This window comes from Psammomys obesus, unplaced genomic scaffold (assembly GCF_907164565.1).
Source record: "Psammomys obesus unplaced genomic scaffold, mPsaObe1.curated_primary_1811, whole genome shotgun sequence".
Taxonomy (NCBI): Eukaryota; Metazoa; Chordata; class Mammalia; order Rodentia; family Muridae; genus Psammomys; species Psammomys obesus.
Window position 1 is genome coordinate 667,741 of NW_026596415.1, and position 24,998 is coordinate 692,738.

Genomic DNA, 24,998 nt, shown 5'->3' on the forward strand with positions numbered 1-24,998 from the left:
CTCCAGCCCCTGATAGGAAGTTTCTAAAAGTAACTTTTGAATAAGGAGTTTTTTCTGAGCAAGTTGTCTCTGAAGTCTCTGCCTACTCACCAGTGAGGTTAATGGTGTTCACTTTGTAATGAAGCAAAAGCAAAAAAAAAAAAAAACAAAAATTACCTAAACAAATGCCTTTGCCAAAATAAGATTTTATTTTGAAAGACAGTGAGGCAGGAAGTAAAACTGCACAAGTGTAGATCCCAAAAAGTTGTGTTCTTTGGTAACTGATGTGATGTTAGCTCCCTGGAGAGGAGATCTTTTCCCATAAGCCAGCTTCATTTTTTCTGTAGAGGAGAGCTTTATTTCCAGGAAACAGTGAATTCTCTGGAGATGGGAATTTTTTTAAAAACATCAAGGTAGATCTAATATGTTCAACAAAGTGGGGAGGCTCGGCCAGAGGAGAAGTGGAAAGGTTCTGAAAAGACAAGATGGTGGGTATGAGAGGGCTAGGTTGAACCTGGCTCACAGTGTGAGAGTAGCTTTGGCTGCACACACATTCACCCAGCTAGTTTTAGTGTGGCGCCTCTGTACAGCTGCCGAGTTGCACACATTTCACTGCTTACTGCTTCACCTGGATAAACAAACAGCTGCCCCACTGCCGTAAAAGTTAACAGAGTCTGCCAATGGCAACAGAAAGTCAGTCTCACCCATTGAAGGAGAAGCAGCTACTAGCTGGTCTAAACCCTTTTTTCTTACAGATGGGGAAACCAGGGTCCAGAGATTTAAGATTTAGCCAACTTGTAAATTCTCACCTCTAGTATTTGCTTGTCATCTTGCTGCAACCAGAAATCCACATGTGGAAATGGCGTCCAGGAATACGGGCCTATTCGAAGTTGTTCTGTCTTTGCATCATAAATGCTAATCATCTAAAAGAACCATTTCCATGACAGGCTGTAAGGACACTGCCCTACCACTGCTGTCTAGTTCCCTTAGCTGATAAGCTGCACACATTGACCTCCCGTCATAACAAAGCTGCTGCCACCTGTGTGTGGTCATGTACGTTGCTGTGTTCGGTCTTCATGGCAAGCCTACAAGAAGACAGCATCCTGCCCTTTAAGGGGAAACTGATGGTGAGAGAGTTCCCAAGTCACACATGGTCCAGTGAGCATCAACAGGGCCTCAAAGCCAGGTAGGTCTGACTAAAGCGTGTACTCCTCATGGCTGCACACAATACTATACCTCCTTATTCCTACCCCAAGCAGCTAGTTAGCATGCCAAAGAAACGGGCACAATGCCTGCTGCCTGCATACGACAGCTCACACTCGCCATACTCAAGGGGCTGAGGCTGAACCCAAGGGAGATCACATTGGGTTCCAGTCAGCCTGGATGACAGAGTGAGGCCTTGTCTCACAAAAAAAAAAAAAAAAAAAAAAAAAAGTAAAAGTAAGGTTTAGAGGGTTTGGTTTTGGTTTTGTTGCTGTCAGTCTGTTTTTGAGACAGGGTCTGACTGTGGTAGACCAAGCTGGCCTCAAACTCAGATCTGCCTGACTTAAAAGTATGCACCACCACACCTCCCCTGGTTTTATGATTTCAAGGACTCTCATGTAGCTCAGGTTGGCCTCAAACTGATCTTCCCGCCTCACCTACCAAGTGTGGGATCACAGGTGTGTGCACCACAACAACTGGCTCTGTAGAAGCTGATTGGCCAAAACACCCCATTCCTTGAATTCTCAAATTATGCCATCAATAATTTTCAGCTTTGAAGGAGCTACTCGGTCTGCACTATATTCTGGCTATGAACTAAATAACAAAAAGAATACTAAAGTAAGTTACAGGACAGCCTGTCTCGAAGAAGAAAAGAAAAAGAAAACCAAGCTGGTCTTGGTAGTTGATAATCCAAGCACTTGGTGGAAGTTATGCAGAAAGCTTGCCACAAGTTCCTAGGCACCCTAGGCTACACAGCAAGACAATATAAAACACAGAAATTCTTAAAGGCCAAATTAAGCCTCCTGAAAGTGGTAAGAGACTGCAAACAAACATCTGACACTAAACATCTTCTTACTGAGATGTTAGTGCTAAACAAACAAGCAGACTCCCAGGCTTGCTGGGGCATGGGGTGCTGGCACATATGTGAGGCCAGAGGTCCATGCTCTTGTGTCTTCGGTTGCTTTTGAGACTGAGACAGGGTCTCTTACTAAAGCTGAAAATACAGATTCAGCAAGACTGGCTGGTTGGAAACCTCAGTGATCAGCCTGACTCTCTCTCTCTCTCTCTCTCTCGGACCAGGACTGGATGTACACACCAAGGCCATTTTGGTTTTTGTCTAGTGCTCATGGGAGAAGGTTTGAGATATTTGGGTGTCTGTATACTCTGATGTATACCAGCATCTTATGTTGGTGCAATGGATCATGCTTACATAGCAAGGCCATTGCCTAATAAGCCAGTTCTCCAGTTCCTGTTTGGTTTCTTTTGAAAAAAAAAAAAGAAAGAAAGAAGAAAGAGAAAGAAAGGAGAGAGAGAGAAAGGAGAGGAAGGAAGGAAGGAAGGAAGGAAGGAAGGAAGGAAGGAAGGAAGGAAGGAAAAGAGAGAGAAAGGAAGGAAGAGAGGGAAGAGGGAGGGAGGGAGGGAGGGAGGAAGGAAGGAAGGAAGGAAGGAAGGAAGGAAGGAAGGAAGGAAGGAAGGAAGGAGAAAACTACATAGCCCAGGCTGGCCTCTACCTCACATCCTTGTACTTGGATTAAAACTACATGCCATGCCGGGCTCATTCTGGGCATTTTCTACGTTTTCCTCTAATTAAATAGCATCCTAGAGACCAGGATGCTATTTAATTAAATAGCACCATATAGCTTGAGGTAAAGACAACTTGGAGTGGGTCCCATATCAAACATAGGTAATCCCAGCCCTGGAAAAGGTTGAGACCAGGTTAAGTAACAAGGTCTTGTCTGAAAATAAAAAGGTCCTGAGCTAAGAACACTCAGTGGCAGAGCACTGAACAGCATATGTGAGGTAACACCTCCATCCCATCGTCGGCACTACTAAAAACCAAGAAAAAATGCAGTGCCTAAAAGAAGTTAAACTTTTAAACTGACTTACTTGCTCATTGTCTGTAGTGACTCATCAAACTACTCTTTGGTAACTAGGTCCAGGCTCTTAATACCTCTACCATTTTTCAGGCAGAGAACTATAGCATCTGGCACTTAGAACCCAAATTCACCATTACCTCTAACTCTTGAGGAAGGGGGCTGGGTCCTGGTAAGGAGGTGGCCAAACTTTCCTCAGTGCTAAAAACTTGAGGCTCTTGAGGTTCCTCTGTATACCCATCCCACAAAGATGGACTCCTACTCACCGGGCCTCCTGCTAAAGCTCTCGCAGCACGCAGCTGCTCCTCTGGCCCCCGATCTTGAAAGGAAGCTCTGTAGATCTCTGCAGTTTTAATGTTGACAGCTGCAAGGGACAAGGATCCAAAACAGACTACATTCCCACCACTACACATAAGAGCCAGACACAGCTGGGCACGGTGGCACATGCTTGTAAGCCCAGCACTCCAGGAGATAGAAGCAGGTGGATACTTGAGTTCAAGACAAGCCTGGTGTATAAACTGAGTCCAGGACAGCCAAGGCAACACAGAGAAACCATGTCTCAAGGAGAGAGAAAAAAAAAAAAAAGCTGGAAACAAAAGATTGGAATCTGGAGAAAGAGGCTGAGATGCTGACAGCCTCTGTACCAACACAGGAGGAAGAACAAAGAAGGGCCTGTATGTTCACCACCCAGCTAGCTAAACATGGGCACACCAGAAGGCAGCTGCAATTTGCTAGTCTTGGAAAGAGGACACTAGGCTTCCTTCAATCCAGCAGTTCTGCACTCTTTATTCTAAATCAAAACCTTACTTTATTTTCAGAGTATACAGAGACCCAGATATCTCATACCTTCCCCCATGAACACTAGACAAAAACATGCCAGACCACCCACCCACCCTGTGACACTTAACTGTAGGAGTGGGTGTGGGGTGGGCAGAACGTATGCTGTACACCGGCATTAACAAGCTCACAGCCAAAGGTTAACTACATCAGGCCCTTGCCCAGGTTTTCACAATAAATACATATAGATAGGAGCAAGGAAGGATCCAAACCCACCAACAGATGGAATGACTTCAACCTGAGACAGCCTGCTATACTATCCCTTGTGGAAACCATACAGCCCTCTAATACAAACCCTACTTACCAATGCCATAAATGATTGGAAAGTGGTTTTCATTTTCTTCCCGGTCATTTAATTCTAAGAAATGAAGGGAAGTAGAAGCACTGAACAGTTGTTCTTGTTCCACATGACGGAAAAACTCAGGCAGTGTATAGTCCCAGGTAGTCCACTGGCTGGCCTTGCCTCTGGCCACACCCTCCCCTTCCAGGCTGCAGAGAAGCCTCCAACAGCCTGAAAGCCATTCACCAGGGCCTATTTGTAGGAGCAGCATGAACACCCAATTTATCTGGGTAGAACCTGTGGCAAGAAGGCTACCTAGTTTGATTATGAGCAGTGGAGACAAGTCATCGAATAGGTGACAGTCTCTGAGTGTCTTCTACAATTCCTGTCTTGATGGGAGCTGTTAAAAGGATACAGACAAAACCTTCCTGAATCCTTTCAGCCTGTTTGGGGAAAGCAGAAGAACTCACCTGTCACACATAATGTCACTAAGTGAATATCATCATCTTGTTTGTCAAATTCACCTACAATTAGAATTTCAAAATTGGTGTCAAAAGAGTATCCAAGAACGAGTTGACAGAGGTATACATATTAGGAGCTGGGGATAGCTCAACTGACACAGTAATTGCCTAGCATGCTTAAGGCCCTCGGTTCAATCCTTAGCACTACAGAAACAGGCATGAGGGCACATCTGATTTCAAGGCCAGTCTATGCTACTTGAGATCCTGTCTCAAAAAAAGGGGGTGGGAGGGGGTGCGTTGAGGCAAGAGGTTAGGCCAGCAAGAAGACTCAATCTGTAAAGGTGTTTGTAACCCATGTTTGATATGGGACCCACTCCAAGTTGTCTTTACCTCAAGCTATATGGTGCATATGTGTCCCAAGTATTCACATGCACTTAAAAGTAAAAGAAAAAAATGAAGTCTGTTACATGTAATTAATGTATGGTACTATAAAAAGCCTTATGGGACTGGAGACATGGCTCGGTGGTTAAAGCACTGGCAGAGGACATGGGTTTAAGTCTCAGTACCCACATCAGGGCGTGTTCTAAAAGGAGACCAACTCTTCTTGAGTCTGTTAGTAAGAGCAAAGAAATGTCTTTATGTGTCTAAGTGTTTTGCCTGTGTTGTGTGTGTACCATGCATCATGTTTCCAGGATCCCCTGAAACTGGTGTTACACGGTTGTGAGCTACCATGTGAGAGCTGGGAATTGAACCTGGTTTCCCTGGAAGAGTAGCCAATACTCTTAACCACTAAGCCATCTCTCCAGCCCCAGAACAAAAATTTTGTGAATGTTTTTAGACAAGAGAACAGAGAGTAGGTTCTGAATGGCCATCACCCCACTGTAGATCAGCCTTTCATCTGTGCACAGCACAGTGGAGCTCCTAACAGACAGCAGTGCCCTAGTTACACCATAAATTTTTATACCCTGGTTGCTTTTGTTAGACATAGGTTCTCCCCATGCGCTTAAAACTTAATAAGGTTTGTTTCACACAGGGTCTCACTACGTAGCCCTAGCTGTCCTAAAACTCAGATCCACCTGCCTCAGCATCCCAAAGTGCTGGGATTAAAGGTGTGTTCTACAACACCAAGCTTTTACAAGTGTTTGTATTGTGAGTTTTTTGTGGGTCTCACTGTGTAGTTTAAGCTTGTTAGGAACAAACAACCCTCTGCCTTCTGCCAAGCGTTGGACTGTAAGCATGGACTCCACACCTGGCTCAGCAAGTGGCAGATTTGTAACTCTTCTCAGGACACTGGGTATTCCCTGTTGTCGGGACTGTTATATTGCTCATCTGTGGGTCAGAATCTCTGTGCAAGCTTTTTTTCTTTCTTTTTCTTTCTTTCTTTCTTTCTTTTTTTCTTTCTCTCTTTCTCTCTCTCTCTCTGTTTCTCGCTTTCTTTCTTTCTGCATTTTCTCGTGTGTTCATGCTGTGAAGCACATGGGGTAGTTAAGGGACAACTTAAAGGAGTTGGGTTTTTCCAAAGATCAAACTCTGATCAGGCCTAGTAGAAAGTGCCTTTACCCACTGAGCCATACTGCCAGCCTCTCTGCACACTTTAGATGACTTTCTTAGAATGGATTCCAAGAAGGGGAATTACTGAGTCAAAGGACAGGGACCTTTAAGAAAGCTTAAGCCAGTGTCAGTTTTCCTTGCTGGCAGGCTACCCCAGTATATATCACCTATTGCACACTTAATATGTAACTGTGTCTTCTCTTTTACTGATTTAATAGAAAAGGCTAGCATTGCTATTTTCATTTCCTGAAGATTACAAAGAACACTCCTGCCAGAAGAGTAATTCTGTTTCTGTAGAGCCTAGAGTATATATTCGCCAATAATTCATTAATTATTGTTTTAAAAGAGCATTTTTTTTTTGACACATGTTTGTAATTCAGTGGTGAGGTGAACTTACTAAGAAGCTGATGAGTAAGTTTCTGTGACAGCTGCCTGTCATCACTAAAGCCTCCCACGAGGTGTACTTCCAGCCTGCCAAGAGATACAGTGAGCAGAGTTAGCACAGGATATGACTGTGCTGTTTCCTGAGTCCCCTGAGCTTCCACAGCCTATGATGAAAATACCTGTGGGCACAATGGGGTGTATATGAAGCTGCCGAGGCCAGCAGCAAGGCTGTGGGGGATGCCACCCAGGGTTACCTGGCCACTCACACAGGACACTCTAGAACTTCTCAGTACCCTCACCTAAGAGTATCTGGGCCGGGACCACCATGGCTTTGCTGCCACTCTATGAGGCTGATCCGAATTTCCACAGTCACTAAACAATTGTCTGCAAGCAGACCTGGGATAGTAACATTTGTGTTCTGAGAACCCTGGGCCAAGGAAAAGTGCCTTTACAACCACACAAGTCAAAAACCTGTGAAGCCAACCAGCCTATGACACAGACCCAGCCAGGAGATTGAAATTTTAAAAAGGGCTTAACACACACTCTTGGCATATACAGGGCCCAGTGTACAATTCCTAGTGCATACATACACAAAGTTTAAATCCTGGAATTCACTACGTAGACCAGGCTGGCGCTGCCTCCCCATACTGGAATTAAAGGTGTGTACCTCCATTCTTGCTGTTTTTCTTGTCATAAACTTACGGATTGCATCATATCTTCCCCCTGTTTTTTAAACTATAAAGCTGACCAACAGAGTCCCCAAGATCCTAAACACCTGTATATGACTATAGTAGTTCCTTCAAATGGCACTAAAAAAAGTAAGAGCAGAGCACAGTAACAGCAGAGCAAGTGGACCGGTTATGTGAGCAAGTGAAAGCCAGGCCTGGGCCACAGGCCAGAACTTAACTAGCTGTGTGGCTTTGGTACACAACCATGTGTCACAGGGTAAGGATGAAATGCTGAGCTACAGCCAGTTTCGGCTGGTCTCACCATACATACATCTATGCTCAAATTGTTGGCTTGCTGAGATGTGTAGCGCCGTCATTCCCAGGCGGCCCTGCCACCTTCTTCAGTCCTTCTTACATATTTATTGACCTGCCTGCTTCAGAGTATGAGCCCTATGTGTACTCTAGACAGGGAGTTGTTGGTCCCTAGAACAAGTGGCTGCCCACAGAAATTCCTCCTGTCCAAGCTACAACAAATTAATACCTGAGATGCAAAGGTCCCAATACTACATAAAATTCAGCACAGAAGCCTGACATGTTGTCTTGTCCCTGTAATCCTGGCACTGGGGAGAAAAAGGCAAGAAGGTCATGAGTTTAAGGCCAGACTACATAGTAAAGCCCTGTGCAGCAAAAACCTCCAGTACTGGCTTGTCTCTATCATCCATCCGTCTGGATTCTACCCATATTCAAGGTGTGCATGCACTGAGCATCCCCCATACCGTCCACCTAACAGCAGCATGACACTTACCTTCCACACTCACTGTGGTCAGAAAAGGATTTTATGGAGCTCATTATCAAGGGGACTTCAGCTTTAGTGTCACTTCCATCGCAGTGTGTCAGGCAGGTCGCCCCACTACCTGGAAAAAAGGATAAACTGAGTTAGTATACCTGGGAAGTGAGCCATGTTAGAGCACCTCATCTTTAGACACCCTGTAAGAAAACTGAAAGGGTCCATGCTGTCTAGCCAACCCTTCTGACCAGGGAGACACTGCAGACAAGAAAGATAAAGCTTCAAATTCAACAACTATAGGAAACCCAAACTGAGAAAGTCAGTGATCCCACATGTTTGGGATGGTTTATCCCAACAGTCTCCTTCATCTCTGACATCATACCTGTATGCCTCAGGACCACAATGTGACAAGTAGTGGCATCATCAGAACCCAGAATGGAGATGGAGCCTGTTTAAAAAGAAATAACATAAAATATCCAGTAGGCTTTGGGAATAAGGCCCAATGCACTGCTTCCTAACCTACCATCCTTTGGGGAGGTCACTGCAAGCTCTCTTTGCTGAACATACAGAAGGCCCTGGGGTCCCACTTGTTGAACAGACTGACCTCTGAGAAGTCTGGCTCTTTCCTGTTTAATTGAAACAGAATAAAATAGTGGTGTGAATTAGTGAGACTTGAAGAACTAGAGCGGTGGAAAGAGCCAATGTGTACTCAGAAGTGGGAAGAAGGCTTGCATGTCTCTGAACTGTGCTGTACTGGCAACAGAAGGCTGATGGAGAAATGCAGTAGCAACATTCACTCTGACTAGGAGAAGCGACATGACACAAAATCCCAGGCCCAGGAGAGACAGCCAACCTTTTATCAAAGTTCTTCAAGAATCTGAGACTTGGCCATATTTTGCTTTGTTTCTGTCTGTCTCTTTGGGTTTTTTGTTTGTTTGTTTGTTTGTTTTGTTTTTTATTTAGGTTTTGTTTTTAAGACAGAGTAGTTGAGGCTGCCCTTACTATCCACCCTCCTACCCCATGAGTGCTAGGATTACAGGTGTGCATCACCTGTATAAAAATCAGAGCCAGGAGTGGTGGTTCATGTTTATAATCCTAGCACTGGGAAGCACAAGCCAGCTTTGACTATAATGAGGCTGTCTTAAAGGCCAGACTGGCTGGGCATGGAAGGAAGTAGCCTAGCCTTCATCCCAGCACTCTGGAGGCTGAGGCCAGCCTGGGCACATACTCATGTGCTGGAGGAGCTGACACACTACTGAGTTCTACCTTCCAACTTGCAACAAATTCCCCAATAAGCAAACCTCATCATGTGTAAATATCCCTATCATATCAACCTTTTTTTTTTTTTTTTTTGCCACAACATACTTAGTATACATATTCTAGGGACTATAACATGGATATCTTACTGGATCATTATGTAGCGTATCGTCCTCTTTTATCCTCAAAATCACTTTTCTCTTTGCCCAACCATCTTCTCTCCTATGTACCCTACCCAACTGATATAACATTGCTACTCCAATATTACTACAGACAGCATGACCAAACCAATCCTTGCTGTGCAATGATTCTTTAACCTGCTTTAGTTGTGCATCAGCTTCTTACCAATTTCTCATGCCTGGTGCTAATAATGCACATTTGTGTCTAATTAACAATCCAAGAAACTTGATAAACTTAATCATCAATCTAACTAAGCACTATCTTTTAATGAATTCCCACTGTTCAGATGCTGGGATAATTAAAACAGAAAACACCCCTCAGTTTAAGAACTGAACTAGAAGGTTCTGTGTTCAGAATTCAATCTCCAGCAAAATTGGGGTGAGGCACAGAAAAGAAAACAAACTGTAAAACACATAAACTGTCAAGGCAGCTTGGTTTTCTGTACAACCCAAAGTAAATGTGGTTGTTTTCACATCAAGAACACCCCTATCTCACATTTCATTGCACCCCAGCCCAGTGACATGCCAGACATGCATCCCCACTTTATAATTCCTTTACTCATCACCTTTCGTGAGGAGTTAAGGCAGATTCTTACCACTCATGTTCACAGTTGGCTCACCACCAGTGAGCAAAGTAGTGTGTGAGAACAAGTTACCATTTCAAGACTAACACAAGAAATGAAAGCAAAGGCAACCAGAGACAGCCATGCCACAAAACAGTGGCCAGTCTGCCCTCTCTTCCCACCTGACAAAGCTGTTCCTGAATGAAGCCTCACTTCTGCTAGGAGCAACTGCACGCTGGATTGGCAAAAGCAAACACCTGAGCTAGCTGGAGGCATCCCACTCGTCTTTTGCATAGCTGGTCATCGGGTGTGTCCCTGGTTTAGGCAAAGCCCCAGGAATTTTGCCTCGAGACTGTTTATTGTTGCTATACTGCCCCTCCATGCGTGTCTCACATATCTGGCATAGCAGAGACCCTCACTGCCTAATGCTTCACTCTGCTGGGCAGATAACCTGCAGATTATTATAAAGATATACCTTCATGAAATTGTGCTGTTTAAAGGAACTGATGATTTCATAATTCCTTATGATTTTACAGAATTTCTGACTTAATTCAAATTATTTTTAAAACCCTCTTGCAGTATAGCAAAAACTGGTAGGTGCTCTGTGAACCTCAATGTGTCAAGCACTTGAATTACACCAAGAAGGAAAATTGAAACAAATTAATGATCAAGGAAATCATTCATTCTAGGTTTAGTCCAAGGATAAGGCCCAGGTGTACACAATAAGACCATATGAATATAGAAACAAAGAATAAATGGTTAGTTATACAAGACCTGATAGACACCTGTTTTTTAAGAAATAAAAAAAAAAAATCTTGCTTCGAACACATAATGTACATTTGAAATAAGAAAAAAAGAAAACTTCTGCTTTGGCCTCATAATGAGCATTTAGATAAAACCACTACTTTAAACTTAAAAGGAGCAAAAGTATCTAGATAGATGTAGTTCTAATTAAAGAACTTATAATCAATAGTCCTACTGTAACTCCCTTTTTGTGTAACGATTGTATCTATTTTTGAATGAGGTAATTTTTTTTTTTCATATATAGAGAGCCTTTGTCTTAAAGGATATAAAACAGAACAGAAATAAACCTGTGTTGAAGCCTGCTGGACTTTGCTTCATCCATCAGTTGTATACATTGTCCACATATCATCAGATTGTCTGTCTAACTGCCTGTAAATATTGTCTATCTGTATATATTTATTTAAATGTGTATATATTTATCTCTGTTTACATATATGTGGATGTATGGTCTTTGGGAGCTTTGTTTTCTCTATTGATTTTATGTGTGTATGAGGTTTGTAAAAATCTACTTGCTTTGTCTGCCAAATGCGTATACGTTTTTTGCATGCTTCTAAGTTTAGTACCCTCAAAAAAAAAAAAAAAAAGTCTAAAGAGTAGTCAGTCCAGCCTACTCTGCATACACCTGCCTCAGTCTTTTTCCCTTTGCTTCTTTCATTTGTATGAATGTATGGGTGTGGTTCTCCCCCCCCTCTTCTTTTTAGCTGGCCACAAGAAATCAGTGGACCCTGAACTGTTGCTGGCTAATAAGCAGTCCAAAGTGTTTTATTGGCCATTTTAATTAGGTCTCTAGCTTCCAGCAAGTCACTGTACTCTTATGCTACTAAATTAAAAGGAACTGAGGTTTCTTCTCTACAACCCCTCTTTGTTCACGGCAGGAAACTGTTAAAGCTGAGGTATTTTGTACTCGGAATTAAAACAGTCACATGGCTCAGCTGATTAAGACCTCCTGCTGTTAAACAGCAAAAAATTTTTTTTTTGCCTAGAGAGTTGTTTTGGCGGTAGAAAAACCAGAAAGTCTGGATAGATCACTTGATAAGGCTTCAAAACCCTAAGTCTAAAAGTCCAGGGTTCAAATCCCCTTTTCACTGCCTCCCACCTTGGTTTACCCTGTGTGCCGGGCGGTGTCCTGGAGCTGGCCTCTAGCACACTTCACCACATCTGTATGCATGAGACAAAAGAAAAGATGCAGATGTTGTGTAGTTCTCATGAGTGTGAGGTGTACATTTGCAAGAAGTGTGCATATATGAAAGGTTGTGTGTATGCGTGCACACCGGGAAGCCAGAGGTCAGTGTCACGTGCTTTCCTCTATTACTCTGTTCCTTATTTCATGTGCATGCACATGTGTGTGTGGTGACACATCCAGGTGGAGGCCAGCAGGCAGTAGGTCTTAGTTTTATCCTTAGTTTGTGTTCCAGAGACCAAACGTGGTTTATTAGGCTTGGCAGCAGGCCTTTACCATGTGGGCCATCTTGACAGTCCTTACTGTATGGAGACAGGATCTCGCACTGACCCTGGAGCTCACTATTTTGGCTAGACTGGCTGGCCATCAGCACCTGGCGTCCATAGTGTTCGTCCCTTACAAGTGGGACTGCATAAGCACCCTGAAGCCTTTTATGTGAGGTCCCTGTGCTTGTCCAGCAGGCGTGTCATCCACTGAGCCAAGCTACCCCTCCATGCTTCCTAAAGTAATAGTGGCCCATTTGTCACAGTGTCTCATATTTCTTGGCATTTAAAGTGCATTCAATGTTTCTCAGTCCCTTAACTTCCTTTCCCAATGGCCTACTGAATAGCACTGCTTTCTTTGTTGGAGGTTAGCAGACTTTTCCCTCAGAATGACTAGGTGACAGCCAGAGGTGCACAATAAAATGATAGGTGACACAAAAGTTTGAATTCATGTAATTTACTATCATAAAATATTCCTTTTACTGGGCTGAAGAGATAACTCAGAGGTTAAGAGCACTGTTCTTCCAGAGGTCGAAGTTCAGTTTCCACAACCGTCTATAATGTGATCTGATGCCCTCCTCTGGAAGCAGGTGCACGTGCAGATAGAGCACTCACGTAAAATAAATCTTTTCCTTCTTCTGAAGACAGAAGCACTGGGAGCATGTCTTAGAAGCAGGCACTTGTCTAGCGTGTGTGAAGCCCTGTGCTCTGTCCCAGCACAGGGCCAAGGAGAAGAGGAAAGTCTTATCTGCAACTCTGGGGACCAGCCCACACCCCTTTACCTTTCTGCCATGTTCAGCTTTCTCTTCCAATGGCACGTCAGTGTGAATGTTCCTGCTGCACTGTGCTCTTGGGGTGTACCAAATCACTAGCAGGAAGTCTGAGTGTGGTTCAGTGGCAAGAATGTGGAGGGGGGACCCTGGGTCCCATCTCCAGCACAGCATACACACAGAAAATCTAAACAGCCACTCATGATTCCCAAGCCCCAAGTTTCTCACTCCTGTCTACCCTGGAACATACTGCATAGCCCAAGATCACTTCAAGTCCCCAAATGTCCTGTCTTGCAGGGGTCTCTCCATGTGTGCCCATTTAAGCCCACACTGCAAGTAGCTACTGTACTGAATTACACAACAGCTAAAGGGACCTAGGACAGTCACACTGTGTCTTAGTCACAGTTCTGTTGCTGTGAAGAAACACCATGCCAATGGTAACTCTTACTTTAAAAAATAAAAAATAAAAAGCATTTAATTGGGACCTTGCTTATTGAGCAGATGGGCACGCTGTTGGAGCAGTGGCTGAAAGTTTCACATCTGGATTTGCAGGCAGAGAGAGATTTATTTGAAACCTCCACTGAGGCCACACCTCTTAATCCTTACCAAACAGTTTTACTAACTAGAGATCAAGCATTCAAACATACAAGCCTATGAGGACCATTCTCAGTCAAATCATCATACTGTGTCTGATCCTCACAGCCCTCTCTCTTGGAAGAAAAGAGCAAAGGGACTCTCACTGGGCCCAGCACAGGGTCAGTTCCACTGTGGCTGGCCAGTGGGTGCCTAAAACCAGATGGGATCAAACCCAGACATGCTGGTTTTGCTCGAACACTGATCAGTAAACAAGGCCGGGAAGGAGGCTAACAACAATATGGGATTGTCCTAGCAACATAGCTATAACATGGAAGGCTGTAAAGGACATGTATTAGTGATCAGCCTAAGCAACAGTGAGAGCTTTAACAAAAGAAAGAGGTGGAGTTAGTGTTCTGGAATTTTCCACTTAAAATGTTCAGACTGTGGTAACCAAAGAAGTATAACTCCAGAAAGGAGAGGGTTATACTAATCTGGCTTATTAGTGCTGTGCTGTGTACTCGAAAAATACTGACATATAAAAGACGTACAGGCCAGTCATGGTGCACATGCCTTCAACCCTAGCACTTGGGAGGCAGAGGTAGGCAGATTTCTGTGTTTGAGGCCAGTCTGGTCCGCAGAGCAAGTGCCAGGACAGCCAGAGCTACACAAAGACACCTCCTTTCACAACCCCACCAACACCAAAAATGAATGAATGAATGAATGAATGAATGAATGAATGAATGAGAGAGAGAGAAAGGCACAGGAAATAAGCCAGACATAGTGGTTTACACCTGCAATCCTAACACTTATAAGACTGCAGCATAATTAGTGTGTGGAAGGCCAGCCTGAGCTATACAGTGAAACTATCACACAACAAAACCAAACAACACAAAATATGATATGCTGTTACTCCAAAAGTGTATCATGTGGGTGGGAGAGGGGAAAACTGTCATCAGGATGTAATATATGGGAGAATAAATTAATTTTTAAAATGTAGTGTATTATGATGGGCACATTGGATGACACCTCTAATTACAGTATAGCTGAAGAGGTGTCCAAGGCCAGCACTAGACCCAGATCAGATTCAAGACCAGCCTGTCTCTATAATTAAACAACAACAATAAAGTGTGTGTGTTAGGCGGGGAAAGAGTTAGAAACAAGATACTGCAGCGAATGGTCAGTAGTTAAAATTGTTTGCTATGGAAAATCTACCAGAGATTAAGTCCCAGCACTCAGATTCCCACACATGTCTGCACCAGCTCTAAGGTGGGCGAGACAAGAGGATGGACAGAGCTTGCTCCATCCAGCCTAGCTAAAAAGACAGCATATTCAGCAAGAGACCGTGCCTCAAAAGAATTGCAGAGTGGAGAAGACACTTGATGTCACCTTCTGGCTTCCCTGTGCAGGCATGCATCCACACCTATATGCATATCTACTCACACATATAAATACGAAAAATTCAGGGTATAGTGGTGAACATCTTTAATCCCAGCATTTGGGAGGCAGAAGAGAAAAGAATTCTCGAGAGCTGGAGGCAAGCCTTCACAGTGAGTTCCCAGGGCTACACAGACCCTGTCTCTTTTTTTAAACAGAGGATCACCCAGCAAAAAGTACGGGAGGCACAGGCCAGTGGATCCCTGAGTTTGAGGCCAGCCTGGTCTACATACCAAGTTCCAGGACAGCTAGAGCTATGTAGAGACCTTACCTCAAAAACAAATAAAAATCTTGTGAGGAGAGTCACCAAAACTATGAGAAGAATGGTTGTGATCAAGGACATGATTCCCTCTCCAGAGCGCACACTATCCTGAAGAAAAGCAAACCTTTCACGCCCCGCTGAGGAGGAAGTCCCAAGCCAGCCGGCTGTGTCCTCTGCTCTCCACAGGGGCCTCCTTGCCACCTGTTTCCTGCTCTTGAAAGGCAACTCTCCACTCTGCAGCACTTCTGGGCTGTGTCTCCCTAAATAAACCAAAACCCTTGCTTCCGGTGGCACCACCCCACATCGCCTCCCTCGTCTCTGCGTTTTCATGTTATGTGCTGTTGTGACCACTAAAACTAGACGTTTTCAAACGGACAGAGGAGAGTACCCGAAATCTTTCGGGTGGCTGAAACTTTTCTTTGACTATTACTCCTGGCTTCGCCGACAAAGTGCAGTGCCTCGCTCGATTTGCAGGCGCTAGCCAGTCTTGAAATTCAAGTTAACGTAGTTCTCGGGGGTCATTCTGCCCATTCATTTACCCAAATATTTGATAAGCACAGTGCCATCTACTTTCAGGAAACTCTTGCTCCGCGAAGCAGATCCAGGGGAAGCAACACACGTAAGCAGACAGAACCAGAACCCCAACAGCTGCTAGGAGGAAACTTCTCGAGTGCCTTCCTCATCCCCAGGCTCCTTGGCTTCACCCCTCAGAGTGAAAGTGGACATCTTTCCTTCAAGACAATAACTGATTAGGAAACAGTTCCCTTCTGCCTGCACTATGTGAGATCCATGGGAGGGTTGGCTCCAAACTAGCACGTGGAATCTTGGTCACCGCCGCCTGCACTATAAGCCCTCTTTAAGGAAAGAACAAGACAAAAGCCGGACCCAAGCGAAGCCTTTACTTCTGGCTGAAAATAACCCGGCTCCCCACGCCACGGGGGACGAGAATGGGCACGCAGAGGCCTGGAGAGGCCGCCCGCACCCATCCGCAGCTGGAAGTATGATAATGCGGGGGCGCCGCGTGAGCGCCCAACCAACAGCGCCGGTGCAGATGGGGATGAGGGGCAGTGTCCTGTCGCTACGTGCTGTGCTACCTTCCATAAACCTCTCTGAGCCGGGTCTCAGCAGGTTTCCAGGAAAAGCACATGAGCAGCCGGGCTGTAGAGATCCCACCCGCTCCGCAGGGCCCGTAGGCGCGCTCACCTCCAACAGCGGGTGTGCTCGGACGAGCTCCGCAGCCGAACGCGGCAGGCGGACTCGCTGCCCATCCACGAACAGCGGCATTGCCTAGGCCGCCGCCAGGCCGAGGTAGGCGGCCACCGCTCTGCCCCGCCCCACGTCATACCACGCCCGCCAAGAGCGCCTCGCCCCGCCCGCCGCGGAGACTGTCGGGATGCATAGTCCAAACAGGCGGCGCAGCCAGGAAAGATCAAGGAAATGGAGGGGAGAGCAAGGCATCACGGGATATGTAGTCCAAACTGTAGGTACGTTGTCGGAGGCAACTTACGACCCGTGTCCTTCGCAGCGGACGCCGGGAGATGTAGTCATAGAGACGTGGGCATTAGGGACGCGGAGTATGGCAGTAAGGGTATCCCCACGTTTTATGTCACCCAGCCCTGAACTCCCTCTGCCTAGCTAACTCGCAAAAATGTGTTCAATTAACTAGCGTCTGCGTCGGCTGGCAGACAGCACAGAAGTCGCGGGGAACTCGTGGCTTGCGGCCCCAGCAGGCACCGCGGTGGGAAGGTAGGGAACAGAAAGGGCTGAAGAAGCCCCACCTCTGCACTTCGTCCTTGCCCTTCACCGCCCTAGACAAAAAAGTGAGGACCCATATGTGGCCCCTGCGGACCGCTCACTTAGTTATTGGGTTTATTGCTAAGTTGCCAAAGTCACTTATCTTTTACCGATGGATCTAAATTTTTTTTTTTTTTTTTTTTTTTTTGGTGACTCTAAGCCAAGGCTATAACACTAACATATTCTCAGATAGGGCTGTAAATAATATATGTAAAATTAAGTCCTGGCTAAAACAGGTTTTTGATCTTGCCATAGTACCTCAGCCTGCACTGATAGTATAAAACGTAATTACATAGTATTTACAAAAGCAATTGACCAGAGAAGGGTAAAGGAATGTTGAGTAACCAAAACAGAGGTGAATGTGTTTTGTTTTTTAAGTCAGGTCCAACCACCAGAATTCAATAACCCAATTGACTGAAGTCTTAATTAAAAGTAAAAAGCAGAAAAGGGAGATTTATTGGATGCGGCCACATTGGGATGAGGGACGAAGAGGTCCAGGAAACCCAAGTCCATCTTCTTGAGGTCAAAGCACATCAAAGCAGACCACTGACCCATTGTGGGAGCCAAATCAACCCAAGACTTAAGAAGCCTTGATGAAAAGAGAAGGAACATTAGTTCTGACCTGAGACAGTGCCTCATCTAAGTCATCAGCCTCTGGAAGAACTCTTTGGTCCTGGCTATTATAGTTTTTGTCTTTATTCCTCCTGTTTCTCAACCCTTGTGCTCCCACTTAACACCTCACTGTGTCTGAGAACCTTATTCCTGCTGACTTGGGTCAAGCCATCATTATCTCAGCTTGTCTCATTCTGTGGTCTGACAAGTTGTTAGAATTCTGAACTCTCTCCTGGAGACAGGTTCTCCCTCTGGTTGGTGCCTTTTCCTTCTTCCCGCAGAAATTCCTATTTCTTTGGGATGCACTGTTTCAGAAGTCCAAGAGATTGATTGGCGAGGAGTTTCATTTACAACTGTAGTCCAGCATGAAAGAAAGTGTCAGGGCAGGAACTTGAGGCCATGGGAACCTACTCAGTGACTTGTGCAGCCAGCCTGCTTTCTTCTGGCACCCAGGACCACACGCCTATGAGTGGTATTTCCCTCAGAGGGCTGGACACTTTTACATCGATCATTAAAAACGAAATTGCCCTCCAGACTTGCCTACAGGCCAGCCCAATAGAGGGATTTCCTCAACTGAGGTTCCCCTTCCCAGATAACTGCAGTTTGTGTCATTTCTGTTTGTGCAACAGAGATGTGGGTATCCCCACCCAACAAGCTGCATCTGGAAGGTCTTTGCCCAGCAGGAGTAAGAGGACCTCCCTAGTCTTCAGAGGCCTAACTACTCTGATGCACCACTCAGTTAAGGCCGAGTTTCTAACAAATGGTGACAAGGCACAGCTGCATCCTTAGCCGAGTGTCCCACTGTCCCACCACCCTTTCTACCCCAGTGTCAGGATGCAAATAGTCAACAAGACCAGCTGGGATCATTCTTTTGCAAGAGGCTCAGCTGAACTCCCCAGTGACAGTTGCATGGCTCCTAAGACAATCACAACACAGGTGCTCAACTCTGCAACTAACTGGCTTGGAACTCACTGTATGGCCTAGCTTAATCTTAAACTCATGGCAGTCCTGTCTTAGCCTCAAAAGTACTGAGATTTTGGCTTTTTTATTTCTACTAGGATTTATGTGTGCTGTGAGTGCAGGTGCCCAGAAAAGGCAGAATGTTTGAGCCACCTGTTGTGGGTGTTGTCAACAGAACCTGTCTTCCACACATCCACCTCCAGCCTGATTGTAGCTTTGAATCACACAGTTTATACAGAACCAGATAACAGAAATTTGAAGGTTCCCTGAACAATGGTTAAAGGCTTACGGGTAGAAAGTGCTAAACTGTACACTATCTTCTCCATAAATGTATATAATTTTACAAACTGGATGCAGGGAAGCTGAGTGTAGGTCAGTGGAAGCACACTGTCGTAGCTGAACCTGAAGTGCACCACTTAGCAGGGAAAATGAGTTGTTTTGTTTTTTACGCATTATGTATTCGGGTCATTAGTACACATCTTTAATCATAGCACTAGGGAGGCAGAGGCAGGTGGATCTCGAGTTCAAGGCCAGCCTGGGCTACAGAGCTAGTTCCAGGTCAGCCAGGCTACAAAAAAAAGCAAAGAGCATTATACAGAAACTTGGCAAACAGTGGAAGAATCCCGAAGCACTGAGTGCAGCTTACAGCCTGTATATGAGACTAAAAGCCAAACATGAAGGCATACAAGAGCTGAGCAACCAGACGACAAATTCGAGACCCAACCTGCAACAACAGCCTGAAATACACAGCCTGAAAGCATGCCATGTGTCCTCTGAGCCACAGAGGCTCTACTGGTTTAAGAAATCACCAGGAAGGCAGTTACCATGCATGCAGAGCCCTCCAGTCCCCACTGACACCACCAAGGACACGGCTGGAAATCACACAGTGCTTGCCAACTCCTCTCACCTCAAGAGAAACGAGACCTAGCTAGGTGCATATTATGTGTAAGACCCTGGTTTCCATCCTCAGTACCAAAAAGAAAATGCTCTTTGTTTTCCAATGGGAGTTCAACAATTTTTCCCAAAAATGTTTAGCTTTTCAAAAACATCTATGTCTGGATTTAACGTAAAATGTTCCTGCTTCAGCCTCCCACATGCTGAAATTACAGGAGCGTATCACCATACTCAGAAATCATAAAATTTCTCTGAAGTTTTTCATGGGCTTGTTCAGACAACATCCTAACCAGTGCCCATTTGTTCCTGAACCATCCCAGTTACCAATGGATCAGGATGCTAAGATTCAAACACACTAACCAGGGGAACACTGTCAAGACACTTTATTAAGGCCCTCCATTGGCATGAGTAGGGGAGCCAAGTGAGTCATGCCAATCTTTCATTTTCACAATGAATTTTTCTTCAAACCCCTTTGTAATCTTCTACCTTCTACATTCTAGCTACTTCCCAAACCTCACACCCCATCAGCACCAATAGATGCAATTTCCTTGCATCTTTCTATCAGCAGTTAAAAAAAGAACTGTAAGCTGGGTGGTAGTGGTACCCCGCACCCCAGAGATAGAGACAGGCTCTCTGGGTTTGAGCCCAGCCTGGTCTACAGAGTGAGTCCCAGGAGAGCCAGGACTACACAGAGAAACCCTGTCTCAAAAGAAAGAAGAAAGGAAAGAGGGAGGGAGGGAGGGAGGGAAAGAGAGAGAGAGGAGACAGAGAATGAATTACATTGAGATTTCCTAGTGACTTTTCACCAAGGCTGGCTTGGAACTGAGGGATTTGCCTGCCTCATTAGAAAGTTTTTAAAGCAATAAAAATTTCTTTGTTCCAAAAAAGATATTCACAAGTAGACTGAAACCCAGGGATTCTACATCAGTGTTATTACACAAGGGTATATAAACCTTGAAAGGAATTCTATTAAAAAATATTGTGACCAAGAAAATATTGTTTACCTTTAAATAAATATAAATGGCAAAAAATTAAATATAAAGAGCCATTTTCACAAACACCAAAGTTTACATGTAACGATCCAAGGGAGGGTTACCTCCACAGTCCACAACTGTTACCAGCAAGGCTGGCTATTTAACAAACAAACAGCTCTCCTGGCTGAGTCCATGCTGTGTAAGCTATGGAATGGTTAGACACCCAGGCCCGCTTCAGTCAGCTGAGCTAATGCCGAACCCTGCACAGGTGCCTTTCTGTGTCTCTCTGTATCGTCTCTTACCTCCCAGCTTCTTTGTACCTCTGCAGTCCTTCTGTTTCCTCAGTGAACACAGCCCAAACACCCAGCATGTCACTGCTACCTGGCATTTCCCTCTGTACCCAACACTATACACTCCTAGTCACAAGGAAACCATTATGCCACTGTAAGCAGGATCCAGTTAAGAGTATCACAGGCAGGGCTGATCCTGGAGAAATTCTCCCCAAAACAAGACCAACACAGTCAAGTGACTGTGGTTCCGAAAAAAAGAACCCTGTCAGAAGGCACCTGCCAGGCTGTGGCTGATGCAGGCATGCACCCAGGAGTTCCACAGAAGGCTACAGGCACACACTACACATTAAGCTGACACATGAAGTATGGGCACCAATTGCTAGGCCCACTGTAAAATACTACATGTGACACTGGCTCTTTCCTTCTGTCCACAGGGAACAAACTGCAAACACACACAACTTGGGTCCCTTCAGACACTGGCCCAAGTCCAACACAGAAGCTGGATATAGGAGGCACAGACCAGTCTAACGTGGGGTCCAGTGGTACAGCTCAATCACAGATCCTGGAGATGACTGGGGACTGGTCTGGCATATACAGCACAGGTGGGGAGCCCATGCTACTGGAAGGGCTTCGGAAGTGGGTGTCGAGCGAGCTCGGGGTAAGGCCAATCACTGTGTCACTCTGGGGCACTTCACCTTTCAAAAAGTCATCGTCTTCATCCTCAACTACGTCCTGTGAAGAGAGCAAAGTGTTGAGAATATCACAGAGCTGGTCTAAAAAGTTTTCATGAGATGGTGAGATTGTGCTTGCCACCAAGCCTGGCAACTTGAGTTTGGACCAACATATAAAAGGAAAGAACCAAATCCCCAAGTCGTCCTCTGACTTGGTGTGTACACATATACACAAACACACACATAGAGAACTTGCCTTTTGAGATGGGGCCTCTCTTATTAGTCCCTGACTGTCTTGGAACTCACTATATAGAACAGGCTGGCCTCAAACGAAGAGAGATCCTCCTGCCTTTGCCTCCTGGGTGCTGGGATTAAAGATACATACCACCATACCTTACTTACTTTTTTTTTATTTACTTTATATGTGTGAGAATTTTGCCTAAGAAGTTAAGAAGAGGGTGTCTGATCCTCTGGAATTAGAGTTACAGATGGTTGTGAACTGTCATGTGAGTTTTGGGAATTGAATCCAGGTCCTCTGGAAGAGCCTACATGAATGTTTTTAACTCTCCAGGCCTGTAAATTGTTTTAATGACAAGCATAAGAATTCCTTTCCTCCTGGGCGATGGATGCACATGCCTTTAACTCAAGCACTCATGAGGCAGAGACAGGCAGATAGCTGTGAGTTTGAGGCCAGCCTCGTCTACAAAGCAAGTCCAGGACAGCCAAGGCTACACAAAGAAACCCTGTCTTAAAAACAAAAAACAAACAAACAAAAACAAAACAAACACTTTCCTGGGCCAAAAAATTATTCAGTCAGTAAACAGGGAGCAGATTCCATCCCTATAACTGAAGTAAAAAGAAATCCCAGCACCAGAGAAACAGAAACAGCTAGCCAGTCTAGCCTAGCTGGCACGGCCCAAGCCAATAAAAGCTCCCGACTTAACAAGTATATTAAAGCTGATACTAAACATGACTAATGGGAGTCAGAGTGCTACAGAGAGTGACATCACTCATTTCTTCTTAGACCAGTGGCTCTCATCCTTCTTAATGCTGTAGTCCCTTAGTACAGTTCCTCCTGTTGTAGTGATCCCCAACCATAAAATAAGATGAATAGTTCCTAAGGCCCAACACCAAGGTTGACTTCTGGGTTTTCACACAAGTATGCACCTGATCTCACACACATATACATAAACACATACAAAAAAAGAAAAGAAAAGAATTGCCTAGTATTGTGGCAAACAGCACTGAGTGAGGAGAGAGGGAGGGCCAGGGTTTCGTGAAACCACCATGAGAGAAATACATGAAACTGAACCTTACAAATCCTATTATTAAAAACATAACCTGGGCTTGTATTCAACAACATTTAGCAGTTTTATTTGTGGCACCAAGTGCCTCCATCACAAATTTACCTCTTTAGTGGGTTTCTTAAACACTTGCAGCTCTTCAGCAATCATGTCTTCCCAAATCTGATAAATAGGATCAATGAACTTCTTTGACCTGCCAAAGACAGCATTTCAAGGTCAATATGTAGCCAAAAATTCCAACACCTTAGCTCTCTTCTCAGACCCACATCCCAAAGCAGGAACTAAAGACTACAGTTGACAAGGGAACTGTCATGAGTCCTGAGGAAGTCTATTAGGCTTCCCCAGTCATGCCAGCGATTCTATCTTCTGTCTCTCAGATTTCAAAGGAAAATGTTTCTGGACCACTCAGTGACCGACAGGTTATCACAGGTAGAAACAGACTGATATTCTGGAACTCCTACATGAACTTGCTAAACATGAAGTCTAGAAAACCAACTACGATGACAGCAGCCAGTCAAGCCTCAGGGACCAGGCAATCTAAGAAGCTACTTAGAAACTGTCCAGTGCTGCAGAGATGGCTTAGTCACTACACGCACTTGCTGTAAGTTCCTTTTCTGATTCCCAAAGGTAAGGACATGGTACACATGTACACATAAAGGCAAAATGCTCATAAACAAAAACAAACAAAAAAAATTAAATAAAAAAGAAACTGTAAAGTTAGCAAAAAATAAAGACCAAAAATGGCTTGGTAGAACAACCCATTTAGATAAATCACAGGCACTGGGATGGGATTCAGTCTTTAAAGGAAAGAGAAATGTTGGCAGAAAAGTAGGAGGCCAAAAGCTGTGAGCACCCTCTCTGTCCTGAAAACTTGGACTCACACTCAGCCTAATCCATTTAAACCAACCAGTTTAAAGAAAAACAAAAGCTCTACCCCAGGGGTCAGGAAAATAACCAGGAACACATCATGGTGTGCTTGTGAAACAGTCTGGAGCCTTTGACAGCCATTCATTCACTATTGGCCAAATTAACAGCCAGGAAGCCCACCGAGGATGAAGCAGCTCTCAATCCCAGCCTTAGAAAGAGCAAGAGAGGGCCTACCTCTTAAGCACACAAGGGTCAAAGGGAAAGAAAGTGTCCAGTGGGTTGGTGCAGGTCTGCACAGAGTCCCCACCAGCTGTACTTCTAATAACAGGGAGCATCTGGCGACTGTTCCTCTCCATGATGGTGTAGCAGAACACGAGCTGGTATTTACTGTGGGACATACAAGAGAGCAGATGAAGCATAACCATGCTGAGGTCAGGCCTGCAGATCACAGATTACAGCTGTAATGCAGACACTGCTAAATATAAGGGCAACAAGAAGGGACCACTTAGGGCACTTGCACTCAGGGCATTTACACATCTGCTGAGGAGGAAGGAAACTCAGAATATTGAATTGGGCTGGAGAATTATGAAAAGCTAGCATGCTTGCAAAGTTAAAGCACTCAGCATAATAGTGAAGAATCTATCTTCTTTTTTCAAAGAGAATTAGTACTTGTAAAGAAATGACTCAGTGTTCACTGGGGGCCAAAAGTAGATCACAATCTATCTTCTTTTTTCAAAGAGAATTAGTACTTGTAAAGAAATGATTCAGTGTTCACTGGGGGCCAAAAGTAGATCCAAGTGGAGAGAATCTGAATTTTACTAGAGCTAATTTTTTGAGATAAGGTTTCACCTTGTAGCCTTTGCAATCTTCTAGCCTCAATCTCCCAAGTACTGGAAGCCACACCAGCGATGTTCCTCTTCTTCCCCACATCTTCCTCTTTTTTTAAAAAAATTTAGATTTCACTTATTTCTTTATTTGTTTGTTTATTTATTTATTTATACAGTATACGGCCTACATGTGTGCATACATAGCAGAAGAGGGCACCAGATCTCAGTATAAATGGTTGTGAGCCACCATGTGGTTGCTGGGAATTGAACTCAGGACCTTTGGAAGAACAGTCGGTGTTCTTAACCTCTGAACCATCTCTCCAGCCCCTAATAGGAAGTTTCTAAAAGTAACTTTTGAATAAGGAGTTTTTTCTGAGCAAGTTGTCTCTGAAGTCTCTGCCTACTCACCAGTGAGGTTAATGGTGTCTACTTTGTAGTGAAGCAAAACATACATACATACATACATACATACATACATACATACATACATACA

At 44.6% G+C, this 24,998-nt stretch overlaps 2 protein-coding genes across 3 annotated transcripts in view; both read right to left on the reverse strand.

Annotated features, from left to right (window-relative positions):
* Positions 1–169: 169 nt before the first annotated feature.
* Positions 170–16,640, reverse strand: Ntan1 (N-terminal asparagine amidase). 2 transcript variants are annotated; one of them, XM_055597787.1, is made up of 10 exons: positions 16,516–16,640; positions 8,548–8,650; positions 8,407–8,472; positions 8,043–8,151; positions 6,583–6,656; positions 4,644–4,697; positions 4,198–4,251; positions 3,323–3,420; positions 789–902; positions 170–451 (listed from the first exon to the last, which is right to left on the reverse strand). In XM_055597787.1, the coding sequence occupies exons 1-10, from the start codon at positions 16,594–16,596 to the stop codon at positions 272–274; spliced, it is 933 nt and encodes a 310-aa protein (XP_055453762.1). In that variant the 5' UTR covers positions 16,597–16,640; the 3' UTR covers positions 170–271. The 2 variants fall into 2 exon arrangements, with proteins under 2 accessions (XP_055453762.1, XP_055453763.1); XM_055597788.1 differs by lacking the exon at positions 789–902.
* An 892-nt stretch (positions 16,641–17,532) lies between these two features.
* Rrn3 (RRN3 homolog, RNA polymerase I transcription factor) overlaps positions 17,533–24,998 on the reverse strand; it is a 35,426-nt gene continuing 27,960 nt past the window's right edge. The window contains exons 16-18 of the mRNA XM_055597789.1: positions 23,913–24,065; positions 22,917–23,004; positions 17,533–21,568 (exon numbers count right to left, since the gene is read on the reverse strand). Coding sequence (XP_055453764.1) covers positions 21,386–21,568; positions 22,917–23,004; positions 23,913–24,065 — 424 coding nt within the window. The 3' untranslated portion in view covers positions 17,533–21,385. The remainder of the gene's footprint in view (positions 21,569–22,916; positions 23,005–23,912; positions 24,066–24,998) is intronic.